General features: G+C 52.0%; 1 protein-coding gene and 1 pseudogene across 1 annotated transcript in view; both read right to left on the reverse strand.

Annotated features, from left to right (window-relative positions):
• Window positions 1-3738: 3738 nt before the first annotated feature.
• Window positions 3739-17973, reverse strand: part of TRIM14 (tripartite motif containing 14) — a 28569-nt gene continuing 14334 nt past the window's right edge. The window contains exons 3-6 of the mRNA XM_075558988.1: window positions 15599-15832; window positions 12620-12782; window positions 7933-8025; window positions 3739-4462 (exon numbers count right to left, since the gene is read on the reverse strand). Of these exons, the coding sequence (XP_075415103.1) occupies window positions 3927-4462; window positions 7933-8025; window positions 12620-12782; window positions 15599-15832 (1026 nt within the window). The 3' untranslated portion in view covers window positions 3739-3926. The remainder of the gene's footprint in view (window positions 4463-7932; window positions 8026-12619; window positions 12783-15598; window positions 15833-17973) is intronic.
• LOC142460179 (polyadenylate-binding protein-interacting protein 1 pseudogene) lies at window positions 5960-7154 on the reverse strand (annotated as a pseudogene).

The raw sequence follows: 17973 nt of genomic DNA on the forward strand, positions 1-17973 counted from the left end.
GGGACCCTGCATTGTACACTGTCCTCAAGAATACCAGTATCTGGGGCCTACCTATGCCCACTCCCATCATCATGGCCACTTGCCCTTTCAGAATAGCAGGAAGAAGGTGAACCCAAGTATCCCTCCTTAGCCGTGTTGAGCTGGAAGTAGCCAGAATGACCAACATCCATTCCCCAATGATTTGGGTCCTTGAGTGGGGTATGAAAGGCAGGGCCGCTTAGGGAAAAGGAGTTGTCCCCCAAAGGCCCACCCACCAATCAGCTGGCCATGCCCATGAGTAAGAGTCCTTAAGAGATCAGGCCCACTTTAGAAGGCTATGGGAAGAGATATGTACTTTCAGGACGTCTCAGGCACACTTATGCAACCCCCCCCTCCCAAACACACACACACACACACGCACACTCAGTTTGGGGCATGCACAGTAAGGACTAGCTGCCTCACATGCACACTTAAGCACATCCACCAAGAATTCATGGATGTAACCAGGGCCTCCAAGTGGATGTGGGAGGGGACAGGGAGGGAGGGCAGATAGGTGAAGGCACAGCCTCAGGTCTCTTTTTGGTTCCACTTCCCCTTTTTAAAATAATCTTTGGGGGGCTTGTACAACTCATCACCATCCATTGTGTCAAGCACATTTGCACATTTGTTGCCATTCATCATTCTCAAAACATTTGCTTTCTGCTTGAGCCCTTGATATCAGCTCATTTTTTCCTCCCTCCCTGCCCCCCTCCCTCAGGAACCCTTGATAATTTATAAATTATTAATTTGTCATATACTGTCCGACATTGTCATATTTACATATGTACATGTCTGTATTTAGACCTCTATAAATGCCCTCTGCCTCCTAGTTCTTTCCTCTATTTCCTTTTACATTCCTCTTGTCCCACTATCATGCTCAGCCTTCATTTGTTTCAGTAATTCCTCTTGGTTACATCACCCTTGATCACGCCATAACAGGCACCCTACACCCTCATAACCATTGATTTTGCACCTCCCCCTTTCTGGAGGTGGCATGTTCTCTCCACTTTGTCACCCCCCACTCACCCACCCCCACCTTTCCCGTTCTCTCGTGTCTCTCCACGGGGTCTTCTGTGCTTCCTGGACATGGCCCGTTCTTGTCTGGGAGAAGGTCCTATCAAAACCTTTTTTACTCAAAAATGTTTATTTTCACTAAAAACAAGAACACAATTATAGGGGACGTTTTATATTTTATTAAATCACATTATTATAAAATTACCATCTTTCATATGCAACCAATTTGCTATGCCAATAAATGATAGATTTGATATGCCAATAAAGAAATTTCCACCATTCAAATCTGAGAGGCCTATTGGCCCCTTATAGATGTGCACCCCAAGGAAGCTCGGACCCGGGGTGAAGGGCTTCAAAGAGGCTCCTGATCCTGCCCAAAGACAGGGAGGAAGGATGTCAGTTGTCTTCACACAGTGACAGGCCACCATGAAAGCTCAGCTTGTGATGCTAACAGGCCCCGCCTGGGGCAGCCCTGTGTTTTAAGGCAAATTCACAACCTTTGGTTCCTGGAAGCCTCACATAATTGGCGGTTGGATCTTCAGCCCCGTTTTACAGAGGATACTCTGGGAAGAAGAAAAAGATAACTAGCCTGAAGTCACCCAATGGCTTGTGGCCGAAATGCCTCGTTTCTGGCTACCACGGGCCTTGGCACAAAATAGACATTTGATGGAGGCTTTTGTCTTTGCAAGGCCAGTTCTGTTGCTATGTAAATTCCAGATTCCCAAAACGAGGCAATCCCAAAGTACCAGTAAGTTTCATGGAACAAGCAGGCAAAAGCAGAATATCATGGGCTCCAAAACAGAGCCAAGAACAGTTATCACGGGCCAGCAGCCGTCACCCTGGAGGGTAGGGCTCTGTGGGCTTGAACACAGACCTGTTGCTAATAGCTCCACCACTAGCTGGCTGTCCCAGGGCAAGTTACTCAGCCTGTTTCCATTCTGACATGACAAGTGGGAAAATAAGCTCCGGGTTGAAAAGCATTCAAACACGGGTGGGCTATCCAGGCGGTGCTGTTTAGTTGCCCCTGGGCTTGTGGGTCAAGGAACAAGTGTTGGTCTTCAGGAGAGGGGCATCATTGCCCCTAACTTCCTACATCCGGAGTGTGGCGTCTGCCTGCCAGAATTCACCTCTGCACCATTCCCAGAATGAACGGCCCCTTTCCCGAGGTTCCTGCATTAGAATGCTTCGCCATCTCTCTAGCTGGACTTGTGAAGACACTCCTTAGGTATCTTCTACTTTGTATCCAACTCTTATTAGGGTGACCGCATGTGAAAGGGCTATTTTCTGGGTCAGCATGATTGGCAGTTTCATAGGGTCAGCCTCATCAGTGGATTGAGCTGGGCTGCTTTAGCCTACTCTTGCTCACACCTACCAAGTACCTAAAGAGATGCTCTATCACAGGATGTGTCTGTCAAGGGACATCCATTTAAGGGACGTAGCAAAACCAGGAAGGATGCAGACCTTTGGAACTGAGGCATAAACCCTGGGAAGAGACCTGCGCCTCCCTCTGGGGACCTCTACTTGTCACTCCTTCTAGACAATTAGATTGTCTGGGTTTCCCTGACAACATCTGGAGCTGAGGAATCTGAGGAGGGCGAGGATGTCTGGGGCTGCCCACTCACACAGGCTTGCCCAGCAGCCGTTGGGAAAACTGCCTGTGGTTGCTTAGTGACAGCCACTTGCGGATTTCTTCCCAACATCCCCAGATAAATGAATGAGCATTCACATCTCCCAGGTGGGAAGCCGGTTCAGAAGGGCTGGGCCAAGGGGCAGGTTAGACACTTGTCTGGGGGACAGGGGAACAAGGAATTAGACCTGCCTCAAGGCCTGGACCAATTTAAAGTTGCTGTGGGGAGATCTGCGGACTTCTCTTTCTTTCCGGAAAGACCTTAAGACTCCCCACAGTGCACAAGGAGGTCAAGGCTGGGTGACCTCTGAGGCTTTCCCAGCTCAGCTGTCCTGTGAGTCACTGCCAGCTACCTGCCCTGTTCCTGGTGGGGAGTGCACAGGCCACAGCTGCGTCAGAATGCTTCCAATGTGACTAGAAAGGGAGGCCCCAGACTTGTGTCTCTAAGCAAGAGACTCATAGCTTGGGGAGATTTGGGGGCTTGCGGGCAGGCAGTGACGGCCGGGGAAGACTGAGTGATGCCAAGGGAAAAGAGGGCTTTCCTGTGCCGTGTGTGGTGATCTGTCGCGGAGGAGAGCAACAGCAAAGGCCTCAGGTCTTTGTGACCCCAGGTCTGCTCAGAGGGTCCCTGAGAAGAGCAACAGGAACTTGATGAGGGTGAGTAGTTTGGGGCAGACTAGAAAAGCCTTGAATGCTAAGGTAAGGTGCCCCCCCTCCCCCCTTGTCATCTTGGGGGAGAGCTCCAGGAAGAGGTTAGGTGACATTTGAGGTCGTTCACCAGGCTGGGTAAGAAAGAGGATTCAGCCGATCCCGTGTAGAGACTCTGCAGCCGCTCTGAAGGGAGGTGACAGGGACATGCTGAAGATATCAGTCTCAGAAGCAGACCACAAGACAGTTAAGAGACCCAACAGGCAGAGTGGGCGCCCGCCTGGCTCCGCATCCAGCCACCGGCATCTCGTGCACTTACTATGTGCCAGGCACAGTTCTAGGAGCTGCGTCAATTAGCTTCCCAGGCTGAGGGTCAGGAACTCCGGACCAGGGAAGGTGAGGCAGCTTACAGTTCAGTGTGCAATGAACTCAAGGCACTTTCGCCGAGACGCTGCGGGGAGCAGCAGCGCAGGCGCCTTCTTCAGGCCATCTCTGAACGGCTGCTGGGAGCACAGGCTTGACTGCTGGCGAGGGGAGTGCCCAGGTGTGGGCCAGGAGGCAGTGGGCCAGTCGCAGCGGGGTCAGGGGACATCAGAGGCCGGCACTCAGTCCCCGGCCCCTAGGGCAGCCGGGGGATGCTGATGGCGCCTTCCCAGAGCCGCAGGGCGGGGAAGACCGGGTCCTGGAAGGCGGCGCGGAAGGTGTGCAGGTGGCTCATGCCCCCCGTCACGTCGTAGAAGGCCAGGACGCCGGCCTCGTAGTCCAGGAAGACGCCCAGGCGGTCGGGGTCGTGGCGGGGCCGCAGGCGGTGGCGCTGTCCGTCGTGGAAGGCCCAGTACTCCAGGTCGAAGCGCTTGAGGCACCAGGACTGGCGGTTGCAGCCCAGGCGCGCGGGCGCCTCGGAGCCGCGGCGCCGCAGGGAGGCGTAGGCCGCGCCCACCCACCAGCCGGCGCCCGCCTCCTGCACGTCCACCTCCCAGTAGTGGCGGCCGGCCGCGAAGCCGTCGCGGCCCAGCACCTGCCACAGCGCGTCGAAGCGCAGCGCGGGAGCCGGGCCCCGGCAGCACCACATGCCGACGCGAACCGTCAAGCGGTCGGCGGAGAGGCGCAGGCGCGCGTGCATCGTGTCCGGCTCCAGCGTGGGCGTGCGCGCATCTGCGGAGAGGCGGAGTAACGGACCACGCCTGGTGGGCGGGGACAGAGCGGAGCCCCGCCCCCGGGAAACGGTCCAGGTGTGCGCGTGGGATTCCCAGCGCTGAGGGCGGGTGGGGGTGGGGAGGGGACAGTGGGGATGGGGAGGGGGCAGTGGGGATGGGGAGGGAGGTGCGGGGCCTGAGGGGCCCCCTACACGTTCTCAGTGGAAAATGGGAAAACTCAGAACTCTGCAAAGGCAAATGAAAAGCCTTCCTCTTAACCCAGACTGCCTCGGGGGACGTGACTGGGAGACACGAGGAGCGGGCAAAAATGTTACTAGACATCCTTCATAGCCGTTGCCAATTTCTAAAATTTCATTCAAAAGATGAAAACCAAAAACAACAAACTATCACGTTAACATGGAGGTATATGTCCTTCCAGCCTCCCTCTCTCACCTTTCCCCTTACCTGCTACTTTACAACTTTCTTAAGATTGGTATCATACCATACACACAAAACTCACAGATACAATCAGCAAGTGGTTACCGTCAGTGGAGGGGGCATGTGAGAGTGGGATTCTGGGGAGCTAGAAGGGTCCATGTCTTGACCTGGGAGTTCACAGGATAGATTTACTTTTACACACGCCTTGATTTTACTTATGTACTATTTCCCTGTGTGTTTTATATCTCAATTCAAGTTTATTTTAAAAATGCATGCGATGAGAAGAAGAATAAAATGTTCTAAAACTGACTGTGGTGATTGTATAACTCTTCGTAATGTGACTGAACTATTGACTTGTATGATTTGTGAATTACATATGCCAATAAAACTTAAAAATGCATGCAGATGGCAACAAACGTACAAATGTGCTTGACACAATAGATGTATGTATGGATTGTGATAAGAGCTGTATGAACCCCCAATAAAATGATTTTTTTAAATGCATGCAGAGCCATCGATTGAGAAATGACTATTCAAATCGAGTCAGAATTCAAAAACATATCTGCAGGACTGCACTTAATGCAGCATTGTTTATAGAAATGAAATTTTAAAAATGAAAATATAAACCAGCGTGAATGTTTTCCAACATGATAAGATGGGTTGAATATGATATATATCCATTACCTGGAATACTAGGAATCCTTTCAAAATAATGGTACTATTTGTATTTATTGAAATAGAGCGTTATCCCACTCTGGTGTTAAATAGAAAGACTGCAGAACACTATAAGATGATCTCATTTAAAAAAAATCTATGCATGTATATTTTTTAAATGTCTGAAAGCATATACGCCAAAATACCAATAACGTTTATCTCTGGGAGGGACAATGTTTCATTTTTATATACTTATTTATTTATTTATTTTAAGCCAAAGGGAATAGCTTATTTTGGCGGATACATTAGTAACATAACTCAGCATCCTTAATTTGGTTTACATGTGTTGCCTTTTCTTGCTTTCCCGTGTTCTGCTAAATCACCATACCTAGGCGGCTGTATAAATGTGATATGTTGAAACTTATCATGACTGCTTTCGCTTACGTTCTGATTCTAAACAACACTTTTCATAAGCTTCTTCAATTTCTGGGTCCATCTCAATGTCAGTATCATCCAGGGATGGAACACCAGCCCCTGAGAAGTCTGGTCCATTTCTTAATAGTCTTCTCTCTTTCAAGTAGTTCTTGATATGTCTCTTGGTACTCTGGATCGGCTGCAGTGAAAGGAGCACCATCAGATGTATGCGATGGCGCATTCATAACACAGGATCCTTTTCAGCTGTTGCTTTTCTTTATGTGGACGTGGCGGGGGCTCTACCCCAGTTAACGGACCAGAGTTCAAGACCAAGCTTCGAGAGTTCAGTTTGCCGTCTCTGCTGCGATTTTCATCCAGGAGAACATTTTCAATTCTCTAAATAATTTCTTCCATACCAGTTTCTCCTTTCTCCTTCCAGGCATCTTCCCAAACTGACCCTGTCACTTTGAGTCATTTTACTGCACAAATTAAGTTGTCATCCACAGATTTGGAAAAGAGGGCATTCAGCAACTCCCAAAGAGCAATCTGCAGAATATTGCTCTTGTGACCTGTCCGTTGGTCCTCTGATCTCCAGATTAAGACACAGTTCTCCCTGGAAGAGGACAAATGTATGAAATCACTTTCAGGTCGCTGCATTCCCTTTTGCAGCTTGAGCTTTAAGTTCATATTCGGTCCGACATCCTTGAAGGAGCAACGGGCCGAAGTTGCTGCCCTGTGCGTTTTCAGGTGATGAGCACGCAGTTGCACAGATGAGCTCCCATATGGAAGTTTGGGGCAGAGGGGGCCTGTTGATAGCTGAGTTCCCCCAAGGTCATGACCAGGCCATTCAGGGTCTCTGCAAACGGTTCCATTTCAGTTTCAAAACAGCCAGGTTGCTCTGTAAGGTGATTCAAAAAGTCCCGGACACATTCTGACAGAGTCGGAGAGTCTTCTCAACCATGGGATTCTGTAGTAGTTGGAGGAATAAGCTGGTGAGTAAGATTCAGGAGCGTTGACTGACAGCGTGGACACGAAGACGGGCGCTGCAGCCACCTGGGGTTTGGCCATTGCCACCTCAGAGTTCTGCTACTTCGGGGTTCGATCCTGTGAACTAGGTAGAGCTCTTGGGGCCTCGCTGGTTCTGGGAGCACCCCCGGGCTGGGGCCAAGAGGCCACTAGAGGCTGGCGGGGACGTCCCACTGGGCCCCAGGCCACAGAACCTTCCTGAGCCTCAGCCAGTGGCAGCAGCGGCAGGAAGCTCGGGTCTTTGGACTGCGGTGGCGGTGAGTGCTCCGGCTGCTTTCGATGATGTTTTATTTTTGAACATCTGTAACTTTTGAATTTTCTACAAGGAGCTGGATACTTTTTCAAGGGAACAAATAGGTTCACAACATAGCATTAAATGAAAACGAGAGGACCAGGCAGCGTGACAGTTTGTACAACAAGAAGGCATCCTGGTGGCCCAGTGGGTTTCACAAGGTCAGCAGTTTGAACTCCCCCAGCTGGTGCAAGGGAGAAAGCTGAGGTTTTCTGCTCTGGTAAAGATCGACAGCCTTGGAAACCCACAGAGGCAGTTCCATCTGTCCTACAGGGTCACTGGGTTTTATTGTCTTGCCTTGTTTTTGTGTTGTATGTACAGTATGACACCACCTTCTGAGCAGGCACTTTAAACAGATCTCTGTATGTAAGCACATCTTTTGTCTAGAGAGACCAAAGAAAGCTAGAAGGATATCTAATAGCAGTTTTCTTTTTTTTTTTTTTATAATAGCAGTTTTCTATGAAAACAGGGCTGGTGATTTCCTTTGTCTCTCTTGGTTTTCTGATTTTTATTCAATGCGCATGTGTTATGTATTTGAGAAAAGATGAAGAATAAGGTGAAAGACAAACAAGTTGGGGTTTCAACTGGAGGTAAAAAGGAGAGCCTTTGGGTTTGTGCCCTGCCCTCCACAGCCTTGGGGTGGGGTGGGGGTGGGGGTGACTTACGTTTTAAGAAGAGGGCTCTGTCCGGGGTTGGACCTGTTTTCAACAAGGTACCTGGCGGGGCACTGGAGGCGCCGGAGAGCCGACTGTTCTCATCTGTAACACAGCGTGAGAAATGAGCGCTCGGCGCTCAGGCAAGCAGCACAAGTCAAAACGGCAAAATACGCTAGAAAAAAAAATTCTCATGGAAATGCACCTTCACAGCAACAGGAGACTCAAGGACAATGTCAGGTCTAAAGGGCCTGCATTTTGCAAGCTAGTGCTGGCCAGGGTGAAAGGGAACTGCCGGGCTTGGAGAGCCCGACAGTCAGAGGATGAGAATCCTCAACACCGGAGGAGGAGAGGCAAGCAAACACACAAAAAGATACAGAACTCGCTGCTGTGGAGTAGCCAATGACCACTCACGGGGACCCTCTAGGACAGAAGGGCAAATCCCAGGATACAGATGAAAAAAAGCGAGAGACCAGAGCTGAGCGCTCAGCAGGCCATTGTGAGATCTCCTTCAGGTGAGCGAGCGTTCCTAGGAAACCCAAGCCAAGGTCCACGGCGCACACCGGGGAAAGGAGCTGAGAACAGTCTCATTTGATCTAAGATCTTCAGGGAGGGCTCCAGGCTGGAAGGAGGAGAGGCCCCAAGCACCGTAGGACTGGGAGGAGTGTGGGAGGGCTATGGGAGAAGGAAGCATTTTGGTTTGCCCTTGGAGGATGGGGAAGAGTTGGACACAGAAGAGACGGTGGGGAGCTAGCTATTCGGATGAGAAGGCATAAAGGGAGTCTGGAGTAGGGAGCCATGGAAGGTGTCTGAGGGAGGGCATGACTTGAGCAGGAGGATTTAGGAAGCTCCCTCTGCTGGGCAAAGTGAGAGTGGAGGCAGGGGCCTGCTGGGAGGCTCCTGCCTGACCCGGGGCAGCAGGGGTGGAGAAGGCCTGGGCAGAGGAACCATGGCAGGGGCAGAATTGCCAGGGTCTAGCAGCTCACTGGGAGTGAGGGTAAAGAGCAGGGTGGAGTCGACAGACAGTATCCCATTTGGGAACTAGGGAAAGCTCTGTGTCCCTTTGGCCCCATTGAGCCTGCAGTCTGTGGAGCAAACAGGTGGTGACATGAGATAGGGAGCATTGGAAGGGCCTCGTGGCCCTAAGACCCATACCCTGGTGCTTCCTGGGAGTCAGGGCCTCTCAGGATGACATGTGAGCAGTGGAGACCTCATCTGATGGTGCATAAGGGGTGATGGGTCCAGTGGAAACCGAGCCCAGAGGCTCAGAAAGCAGGTCCTGAGCCACAGTCTGTTAGCATTCCATCTCTACCACCTATCAGTTGTGTCACTGAGGGTACGCCACTTCACCTCTCTGAGCCTCAGCATTCGCATCTGCAAAATGGGGCTACTGAAGGCATCTAGCTCTGGCTAAGTATGGACTGACTGCGAAGTTGGCGGATCAAGCTCACGGGCCCCTCCAAAGGACAAAGATGAGGCTCTCTGCTCCTGTGAAGATCCCCAGTCCCAGAACCCTATAGAAGGCCCGCGTGAGTCCCCATCGACTCGATGGCAGTGGGCTTTCTGGTTAGGCTACAGGGTGGCAATAAGGCGTAGTTGGACGAACTCAGGGAAAGTACTTAGAAAAGTGCTTCGAACACAGAGCAAGTCTTAGCTGGTGCGGCGGACTTAGCAGGATCCCCAGCTCCTTGGGAAGAGACCGCTTAGAATGTGAATGAGGACAAATTGCATTTCAGGTCTGTCCAACTCAATCCTTTCTAGGGGAACCCCCTTCCCCCCCCCACACACACTCATTCATAGGACAATGATGAGGCCAGAGTTCTAAGTTTCAGGTCTCTACTGCTAAGATTCCTACCCCGATAGTTTTATTATTTATTCTTTTTGTTTTAATTGAGATATAACAACTGTTAAGCCGTGCAAACGACTAAGTACTCCACTACCAGCTGCGAGGTTGGGGGTCTGAAGTCACCTAGAGGCACCTCCTAAGACAGGCCTGGGAGCTGCTTCCGGCCTGGAAAGCCCTGTGGAGCGGTTCCACTGCATACACGGGGTAGCCCTGAGTTGGAATTGATTCACAGTCAACTAACAAGATTAAAAGGTGATTTTAAAAAAATGACCTCTAAAGAATTGTCTAGTTGGACTAGGTACCCAAATTCCCAGCGGATGTTATCCAAACACACACTCACTGCCATTGAGTTGGTGCCAACTCACAGCCACCCTCTCGGACAGGATAGAACTGCCCCTGTGAGTTTCCGAGACGGTAAATCTTGATGGGAGTAGAAAGCCTTGTCTTTCTCCCTCGGAGCGGCTAGTGGTTTCGAACTGCTGACCTTGCAGATCCACAGCCCAGTAGATAATCACTCCACTACCAGGGCTCCCATGGATGTTACAGAAGAACTACATATTGAACAGAACCTGGAAAACTAACCCAGGAGTGCTCACTGTCCATCGACCGTGCTCCTCAGGACAGCATCCTCTCATCTGTTTGAATTGCCTCTCCCTGTTCTTTCTGATCCTCAAAATCTTTCTCGTTCTTCTGAGGGTCTGTTTTAGTGCCACCTCCTCCAGGAAGTCCTCCTTGGCATCCCTGTCAGAGCACCCACTCTTTCCTCAGAGCCCTGTGGCACCTGCTGTTGTCCCCTTGTGAGGACAGGAGTGCTCTGCATACAGGGCCTGGCCTCACCTCTCATGTCCAGCCCAGGGCATTTTAGTCTGTCCTCCTCTGGTCTCTCTGCCTCTCTTTTGGCTCCCTTTTATGCCAGTCTTAAGAGTTGGCACTGCCATGCCCCCTTTGACAAGGTGGCTCCCAACCTCCTCAACTTCAGCTCTCCTCAACCTGTCCTCTCCTCCCTGCACTGGCCTCCTCAGTGGGCTGCCCTGGGCCCCTGTAGTTCCCTCTGCCTGGCTGGCTCCTCCAGGCAGGGGGCTGCCTTTTCCAGAGCTGGAGCTCATGGCCACTGCCACCAACTGGCTTTCACTCATCACCTCATCCTCAGCAGCCTGTTACTTCCTTACAGTCTCACTGTCACTCCTCACTGTGGGAAATCCTCCCTAAGGAAACACTTTCCCGACCTAGGGGCCTATTTCATATCCCCACATCATCGGGGCAAACCTTCTCACACCGAACATTTCTCCCCACTCCCACACACTCTCGCTCAGCTCAGAAAACACCCTTCTTCTCTCGGTTCAAACCAAGGCTCTTTGAAGCCTCTTTGATGTGATGCGATTTTCAGTCCCTTTCTGTACCCGGTCCTCCTTCTATCCTGAGGCCCCTTTACTTTGCTCTGACATGCTGAATTCGCACCTGCCTCACCTCACCTCAGGACCTTTGCACCTACTTTCCCCTGTGTCCCAATACATTTCCCTCAGTGGTCACAAGATACCAGCAGCAGCAGCAGCAGTAATACCAGATAACCTTTATAGGGTGTTTATTTTATTCTATTAAGGAGCTTTGGTGGCACAGCGGCTAAGCACAGGGCGGGGAACAGAAAGGTCAGTAGTTCCAACCCACCAGCCGCTTCCCAGAAGAACGGTGTGGCAGTCTGCTTCTGTCAAGATTACAGGAAAGTCAATGGGTGGTTCTACCCTTTCCTTTAGGGGGCACTATGAGTCAGAATCAGTTCGGGAGGCACAGGTTTGGCTTCAGATTTATACCTGAGCCCCGTTCTAAGCACTGGTGCCCACACCAGTGCCGGGAGTTTTGGGTTCCATTTTGTAGATGTGGAAACAGAGGCACAGAAAAGTTAGGTCCTTTGCCCAGGGCCAGGAAGGGGTCGAGGATCTGGGTCAGGAGCCCAAGTCCATGCCTGGGACCTCTCAGATCCAAGGAGCTGGCTGAAGGCTTCCTCCAGGTCTGCTCGCTCAGCCCCTGCCCTGCGAGAACCACCAAGACCAGAATTTGCTTGCTTTCTGGCCCTTGCTCACCCCAGACCCATGCGGACACCCCGGAGGGGTTCAGCCAAAGTTCGATGGGTGCATCATAACAGCCAGAGGGGTAAGCAGACGTCCCTGAGCACTGGCTTTGTGTGGGGAGCTCAGAGCTGGTCCCTAAGGGAATCCCTCCTGGTGTTGAAAAGGGGCAGGCATCAGGGCAGAGACACCAGGAGAGGGTGCTTGTCGGGGAGGTGTGTGTAGGGACAGGGGCACACTATGCCCACCTGGAAGATGGTGGGACTAGGTCTGGCAGAGAAAGAGGAGGAGGTGGTGGCATCCGTTCTGGCTGGGAGCCCAGAGCAGGCAAATGTGTGGAGTGTCAGGAGTCAGGAGCCATCTGCGGGGCAGCAAGTGGACATTGTCACGGGACAGAAGCAGTGCATGGTCTCAGGAGTGTAGGAGGTGAAGTTGAAGGGGGCTGGACCTTGGCAGACAGCCCAGCCCAGGGCCCAGGGGTGGCAGAGCTGTGCTGTAGGGGGTGAGCTTGGCAGCAATCTCTGGGATGAGGAGAGGCCTGGTAGCACGGTGGGTAAAGTGCTCACTGGCGAACCCCATAGTCGACTGTTCGGACCCACTAGCCCCTCCCCACGAGACACGTGAGACAGTCTGCGTCTGCACAGATTTACAGTCTCGGGTACCCTGTGGGTCACTTTGACTGTCCAATGCGGTGGTTATGAGTTGGAATCAACTTCCTGGAGGTGAGGTTTTAGGACCCGGGGGTGGTGGCGGGGAGGTGAGGGCCTGAGTAGGTCTTAGAGCAACTTACTTTCCTTAAGGCGGACTTCCAGTGGTCCCTGAAGTGTATTCTGCATGGCTTCCACGAGGCTCTTGAAGAGGCTCTTGACGGGCTCGAAAGAGAGGGGCAGGGGGTGGCACAGCTCCTCCAGGCTCATCTGCTGCTGCATCTCCTGCTTGGTAGCCGAGTACGCCTGTGTAGGACAGATGGACACCCAAGGTCAGGGCCGCTCCAGGCCCTGCAGTGGGGTCCCGGCCTCCACCATGCACTCAGCCACAGGGGCGCACCCCACCCGGCCTTGGAACCTGCTCTCACCTCCTCCCCGGTGCGCAGAGTCCTGGGGGGACCACACACCTGGAGAAGCTGGGTGGAAGGCTTCCCAGCGCTGACGCTGGTGGCCCCTCCCTCCAAGACCCCTCCCTCCCTTTCATGCCCACTGATTGGGTCCTAGTCTATGGCAGGTTTAAGGGGCAAAGGGAGGGGTCAATCTGGCTGTTCTGGCCCTGAAGGTACAGGGGAAGAGAAATGTCATGCCCAAGTCCAGTCCCCTATATTCAAGCACCTTGGGACAATCTCTAAGTTGTGCCTCCCTCCAGTTTTAAGGTGAAACGCTGTTGAGAGCGACCAAGTAGTGGCAGAAACGACTGCCGGCTTTATATCTGGCTGCCTGGGCCACGGCTCCTCTGGCAGGCCCCCTGGGGCTTGTGCCCCAAGAAAAGCACCCTTTTGAGCCCTCTACCCAACCCCGTGCCTCTGCCGAGGTACCAAAAAGCCACAGCAAGCTCCGCTGTCACCTCCACACAGTCTTCCGGGACCATACAGTACCAGACCTTCCTGGGACACACCTGCTGCCCCGCTGTGGCCTCCTAGAAGCAGAGCTCAGCGCAGGCTGCTCAGCGTACGTTTAAAGAGGGAGGATGATGATGGACACGGGAAGCTTTGAGAGATGGTGCCAGAGAGTAACAGGACGTCACGGTCGCGACTCTGTGCTTATGATGTCAGAAAACCTTCTTCTCCCCCCAAAAGAGGTTCTTCATGTTCGGTCGCACTAAAAAGGACCATTACTTCAAGAGGCGCAGAGGAACCCCTTTGTACCTGTTGCCCTCCAAGAGCACAGTGCTATTGCGTCCAGAGGACACGTCACCTGAAAATCAGCTGACATAACGGACCACGAGAATTGGCTGGCTCACCTAAAGGTGAATGCACAAGGTGAACTCCACCCTGGGGGCTGGCTTCACAGGCTTTGTGGGGGCTGTTTTTCTCGCTTACTATACAGAGTCCATGCTAGGCTGTGGTTAGACTCTGCGCTGCCTTTATTAAAGTGAATCCATAACATGGCTTGTCCCATAAGTCCATAGCATGTCTTGTCCCATAACATGTCTTTCCCCATAAGCCTATAAAATGTCTTGTCCCATAAGTCCATAGCATGTCTTGTCCCATAGCCTTAGCATGTCTTAAAAGGTCACTGGACGCCGCACGAAAGAAGATGAAGCAGAGAGAACACCAGAGGAGCTGGCGGCCAGAGTGAGAGGAATCGCAGAATGTCGCCCTGCAGTCGCCTTGAACTTACTGGAAGCGTATTTGGCGCTCAGCTTTCCAGGCGGCGTGGTAAAGAAGGGACCGGGAAGAGTCAGGTGAGTGGAAAGTCACCCACATGCCCAGGGGTTCTAGACACCAAAGAGGGGACAGAAACACTACCCTCAGCCATAAGACACTCTCAGGGCCTTTGCAGAGAATCTCCTCCAACCCAAGGTAATGACCTCCAGCAGGGCCCAGCGGCCTCCTTCCTTTGAACCAACTCTGCTCACTTCAAGTGGGCGCCCTCCCAGGAGGCTGTCTCAAGTCACTGCAATGGCCGAGGGATGAGCCCTGCCTCCGTGGGGACTGAGGGTCAGGCAGATCCTGGTTCCCACCCCACCTCTGCCTCCTAGAAGTCACCATTTCTCATTAGTAAGATGGGGTCACGAGATCCACCCGGAAGCGTTCTGGTAAATATACATCTAAGGCACAGAAAGGGCTTGGCACATGTTTGGTGGTGGTTGTTGTGTGCCATTAAGGGTGCCCTGGTGGCAGCATGGTTACCTACTGGCTGCTAACCACAAGGTCATCAGTTCAAACCCACTATCCAATCCTCGGGAGAAACGTGAGGCTTTCTATTCCTGTAAAGAACGACAGTCTCAGAAACTCACAGGGGCAGGTCTACCCTGTGCTACAGGGTTGCTATGAGTCGGAATCGACCTGATGGGGGCGAGTCTGGGTGGGTCGGCATGCCATCAGGTTGATTCCAATTCCCAGTGAATCTGTAGGTCGGAGCAGAACTCCCTTACAAGGTTTCTTTATGGGAGCAGACTGCCACATCTTCTCCCACAGAGTGGGCCACTGGGTTCGAACTGCTGATCTTTGGGTTAGCTGTGCCATCAGGGATGCTTGCTGGGAGCACAGAGATCCCATCAACGGTGGCTCTCACTATCATGAATCAGTTCAAGGTGCATCTTATTTTCCCAGCTAGGTAAGGTTTTGCTCTCATGTGCGTGGAGACATGGTGATCCTCTGTGTATTCCCTTTAGGGCACAAATACGGTATCTAATGCTACCATCACCAAGCTGAGGGGCCCTGGGGCTTCCGTGGTAGATTTCTTGTTTTCCAGGAAGGAGACCTGAGTCTGATTCCTGGCCAAGGCACACAGTGCTCCACCACCACCGCCACACCTGCATGACAGTCACTATGCCGATGAACAAGGTCCAGCAGAGCTCCCAGAGTAAGATGGGCACGGGAGAAAGGACTGGCAATCTGCTTTGGAAAATCAGACAATGAAACCCTGTGATCCACAGTCAACCCTGGGGTCCAGGCAGGGCCAGGATCTCACTCTGTGGCACACGGGCCACCTGACTTGGGGAGCAGCTGGATGGTCGGTAACAACCACACCCCCCACGTCCATCACCCCCACTCCCACAGCCCAGACAAAAGGCGTGGCAGGTGGCAGTGGGGAGCAGAGAAGCCCCGAGTCACCTGCAGCAGTTGGATGGGATTGGCTTCCTGGCTGATGGTCCAGACGCGGTGGGAGAGGTCATTCAAGATCTTGATGCGCTGCCCTCGGGACTCTGTCTGCTGCGTGTAGGCCCGCAGGGCAAGCTGCGTGTTCCTATCAATGAATTTCTTGGCCAGTGCTTCCTCCTCATCGAGTAGCAGTCGCAGTTCTGTGAATTTCCCTGCCAGCCAGGTTTTACTCGAGTCTGCGTGAGCCTGCAAAGGAAACCCAAATGGCCCAGGACAGGACGTTCAGCCTAGAAACTCCAGGAGACAGACAGACAGACAGACAGACAGACAGACACACACACACACACACACACACACACACACACACACACACACCAACCCCCCATGTAAAAAGTGAATCCAGCAAGGTGGAGGTCAATTTTTAAACCCAAAACTTCCCTAAGGACTGGTTATAACCACATCCGAAAATACCTGGAAAAATAAAGATCCTCCTTAAAACTGGAAAAGAAAATTGATTGCAAACCATCTAAACATAAACTTTACCCAAGCTGAGAAGACCTAGATAAACCAAAGCCTAAATGCTACAGAAACCAATTTAAAATAAATATTCTGAGAGCAGGGAAGCACAAATCATATTGCTGGCTCAGAAGAGTTATGATGATAAGATGCTATTGGTCTCCAGAGTTGTCTGTAAATTCAATGTAATCCCAATCCAAACCTTAACATGTGGATTTAACAACCGTTAAATCGTGATAGGTGATCTTCCACCTGGTCTACAAGCCCACGCACGGCAGCGGGGCTCGCCTGGCGCCCGGCCCCGCGCCCCGCGCCCCGCCGCCCGCCGCGCCGACGGCCCCCCACGCGAAGGCGCCGTGGAGAGAAGAAGTCCGGGCGGGGGGCCCACCGGTGAAAGTGAGGCCTGGGGAAGCCCCCCCCCCTCCCCCCCCCCCCCCCCCCCCCCCCCCCCCCCCCCGCCCCAACCCGCTGGTCGGGAAGGCAAAACGGAAAGGCCCAAGGCAGAGGGGAGGGACTGGTTGGTGGAATCCGAAAAGGTAAATAAATGAAATGACTTGTTCGAGGAAAAAAAAAAAATCGTGATAGGAAGGAGTAGACTCAATAAAGGGAAAAAGAAGATTTAAAATTAAGATCCACGAAGGAAGGAAGAGCTGATTTGACAGATATTAGAATATGCTGTAAAGCTACAGTTCTTCAAACCATGTGTCTTTTGACCTAGTCTCTATCCAGCCCTTGGTGGCCCAGGGCATGTGCTAATGACTACTGGAATTTCAGACTGTCTTTCAGAGCCCTCAACATCCTTCCTGGGCCACAGCTCGATGTGGAAATCCCTATAAGTCAGCTGAACTTTACCTCAAACTCCCCTGTAGCCCTTGGACTTAAGGCTAAAATGCCTCGGGTGGAAAGAAGCAGACGGCTGCTATCCTGAGGTACAGAACTGGTGGTCGCCAGGGAAGCATCAAAGCCCACATGGAAGAAGCACACCAACTTGTGTCATCACGAGGTGTCGTCGGGGCAGGTATCAGGGTTCAAAGGACCCAAAACAATCATATTGATGCAAACAAGGCGAGTCAGAGTGGAGACCCAAAGCCCATTTGAAGACAACTGGACACACCTCACAGAAGGGTCACAAGGAAGGGATGAGCCAGCCAGGGTGCAGTATACACTGATGAAACACAATATTCGAGTAAGGCCACATGGAAGAAGCCTATGTGATCCAAGGACTGTAAATAATAAAATCCGAATCCAAAGGAGGGAACGATATCGCAGCTTTGCTTCTGAGCCTTTGGTTTTCAGAAGGCTATGGATGACAGTGGAAGCCCAAAGTCCATGTGCAGGGTCCTGTGATTCCTCCTTGACCACAGTCCAGGGATTTGAATAGCCTTGTTATCAGACAGAGCACTGTAAAGTTCATTATGGCAGATGTATTCAAAATGTCATATCTTATCATTTGATCCTCCTAGTGACACATTTTGGAGCCCTGGTGGCGTAGTGGTTACAAGTTGGGCTGCTAACTGCAAAGTCTGCAGTTCAAAGACACCAGCTGCTCCTCGGGAGAGAGACGGAGCTTTCTACTCCCGCTAAGAGTGACAGTCTCGGAAACTCACAGGGGCAGTTCTACCCTGTCCTATAAGGTTGCTATGAGTCAATGGCAGTGAACGAAGTGCCTCTCTTCACCCGTCTGCCTGAAGGGACTTCATGGATTCCCGTGGGGGCTCTAGGGTTACCTCGAACTTTCAATGTGACCAAGGATAAACAATTTCCACTTCTTGAGCCTGGGTCTCTACCCCATCTTTGAGGGCCTTTTGAATCTGACAGCCCACACCCATTCAAAATTCCTGCTTACATCTGGAGGGCCAATCTTCTGGATT

The sequence above is a fragment of the Tenrec ecaudatus genome, chromosome 10, assembly GCF_050624435.1.
Source record: "Tenrec ecaudatus isolate mTenEca1 chromosome 10, mTenEca1.hap1, whole genome shotgun sequence".
Lineage (NCBI taxonomy): Eukaryota > Metazoa > Chordata > Mammalia > Afrosoricida > Tenrecidae > Tenrec > Tenrec ecaudatus.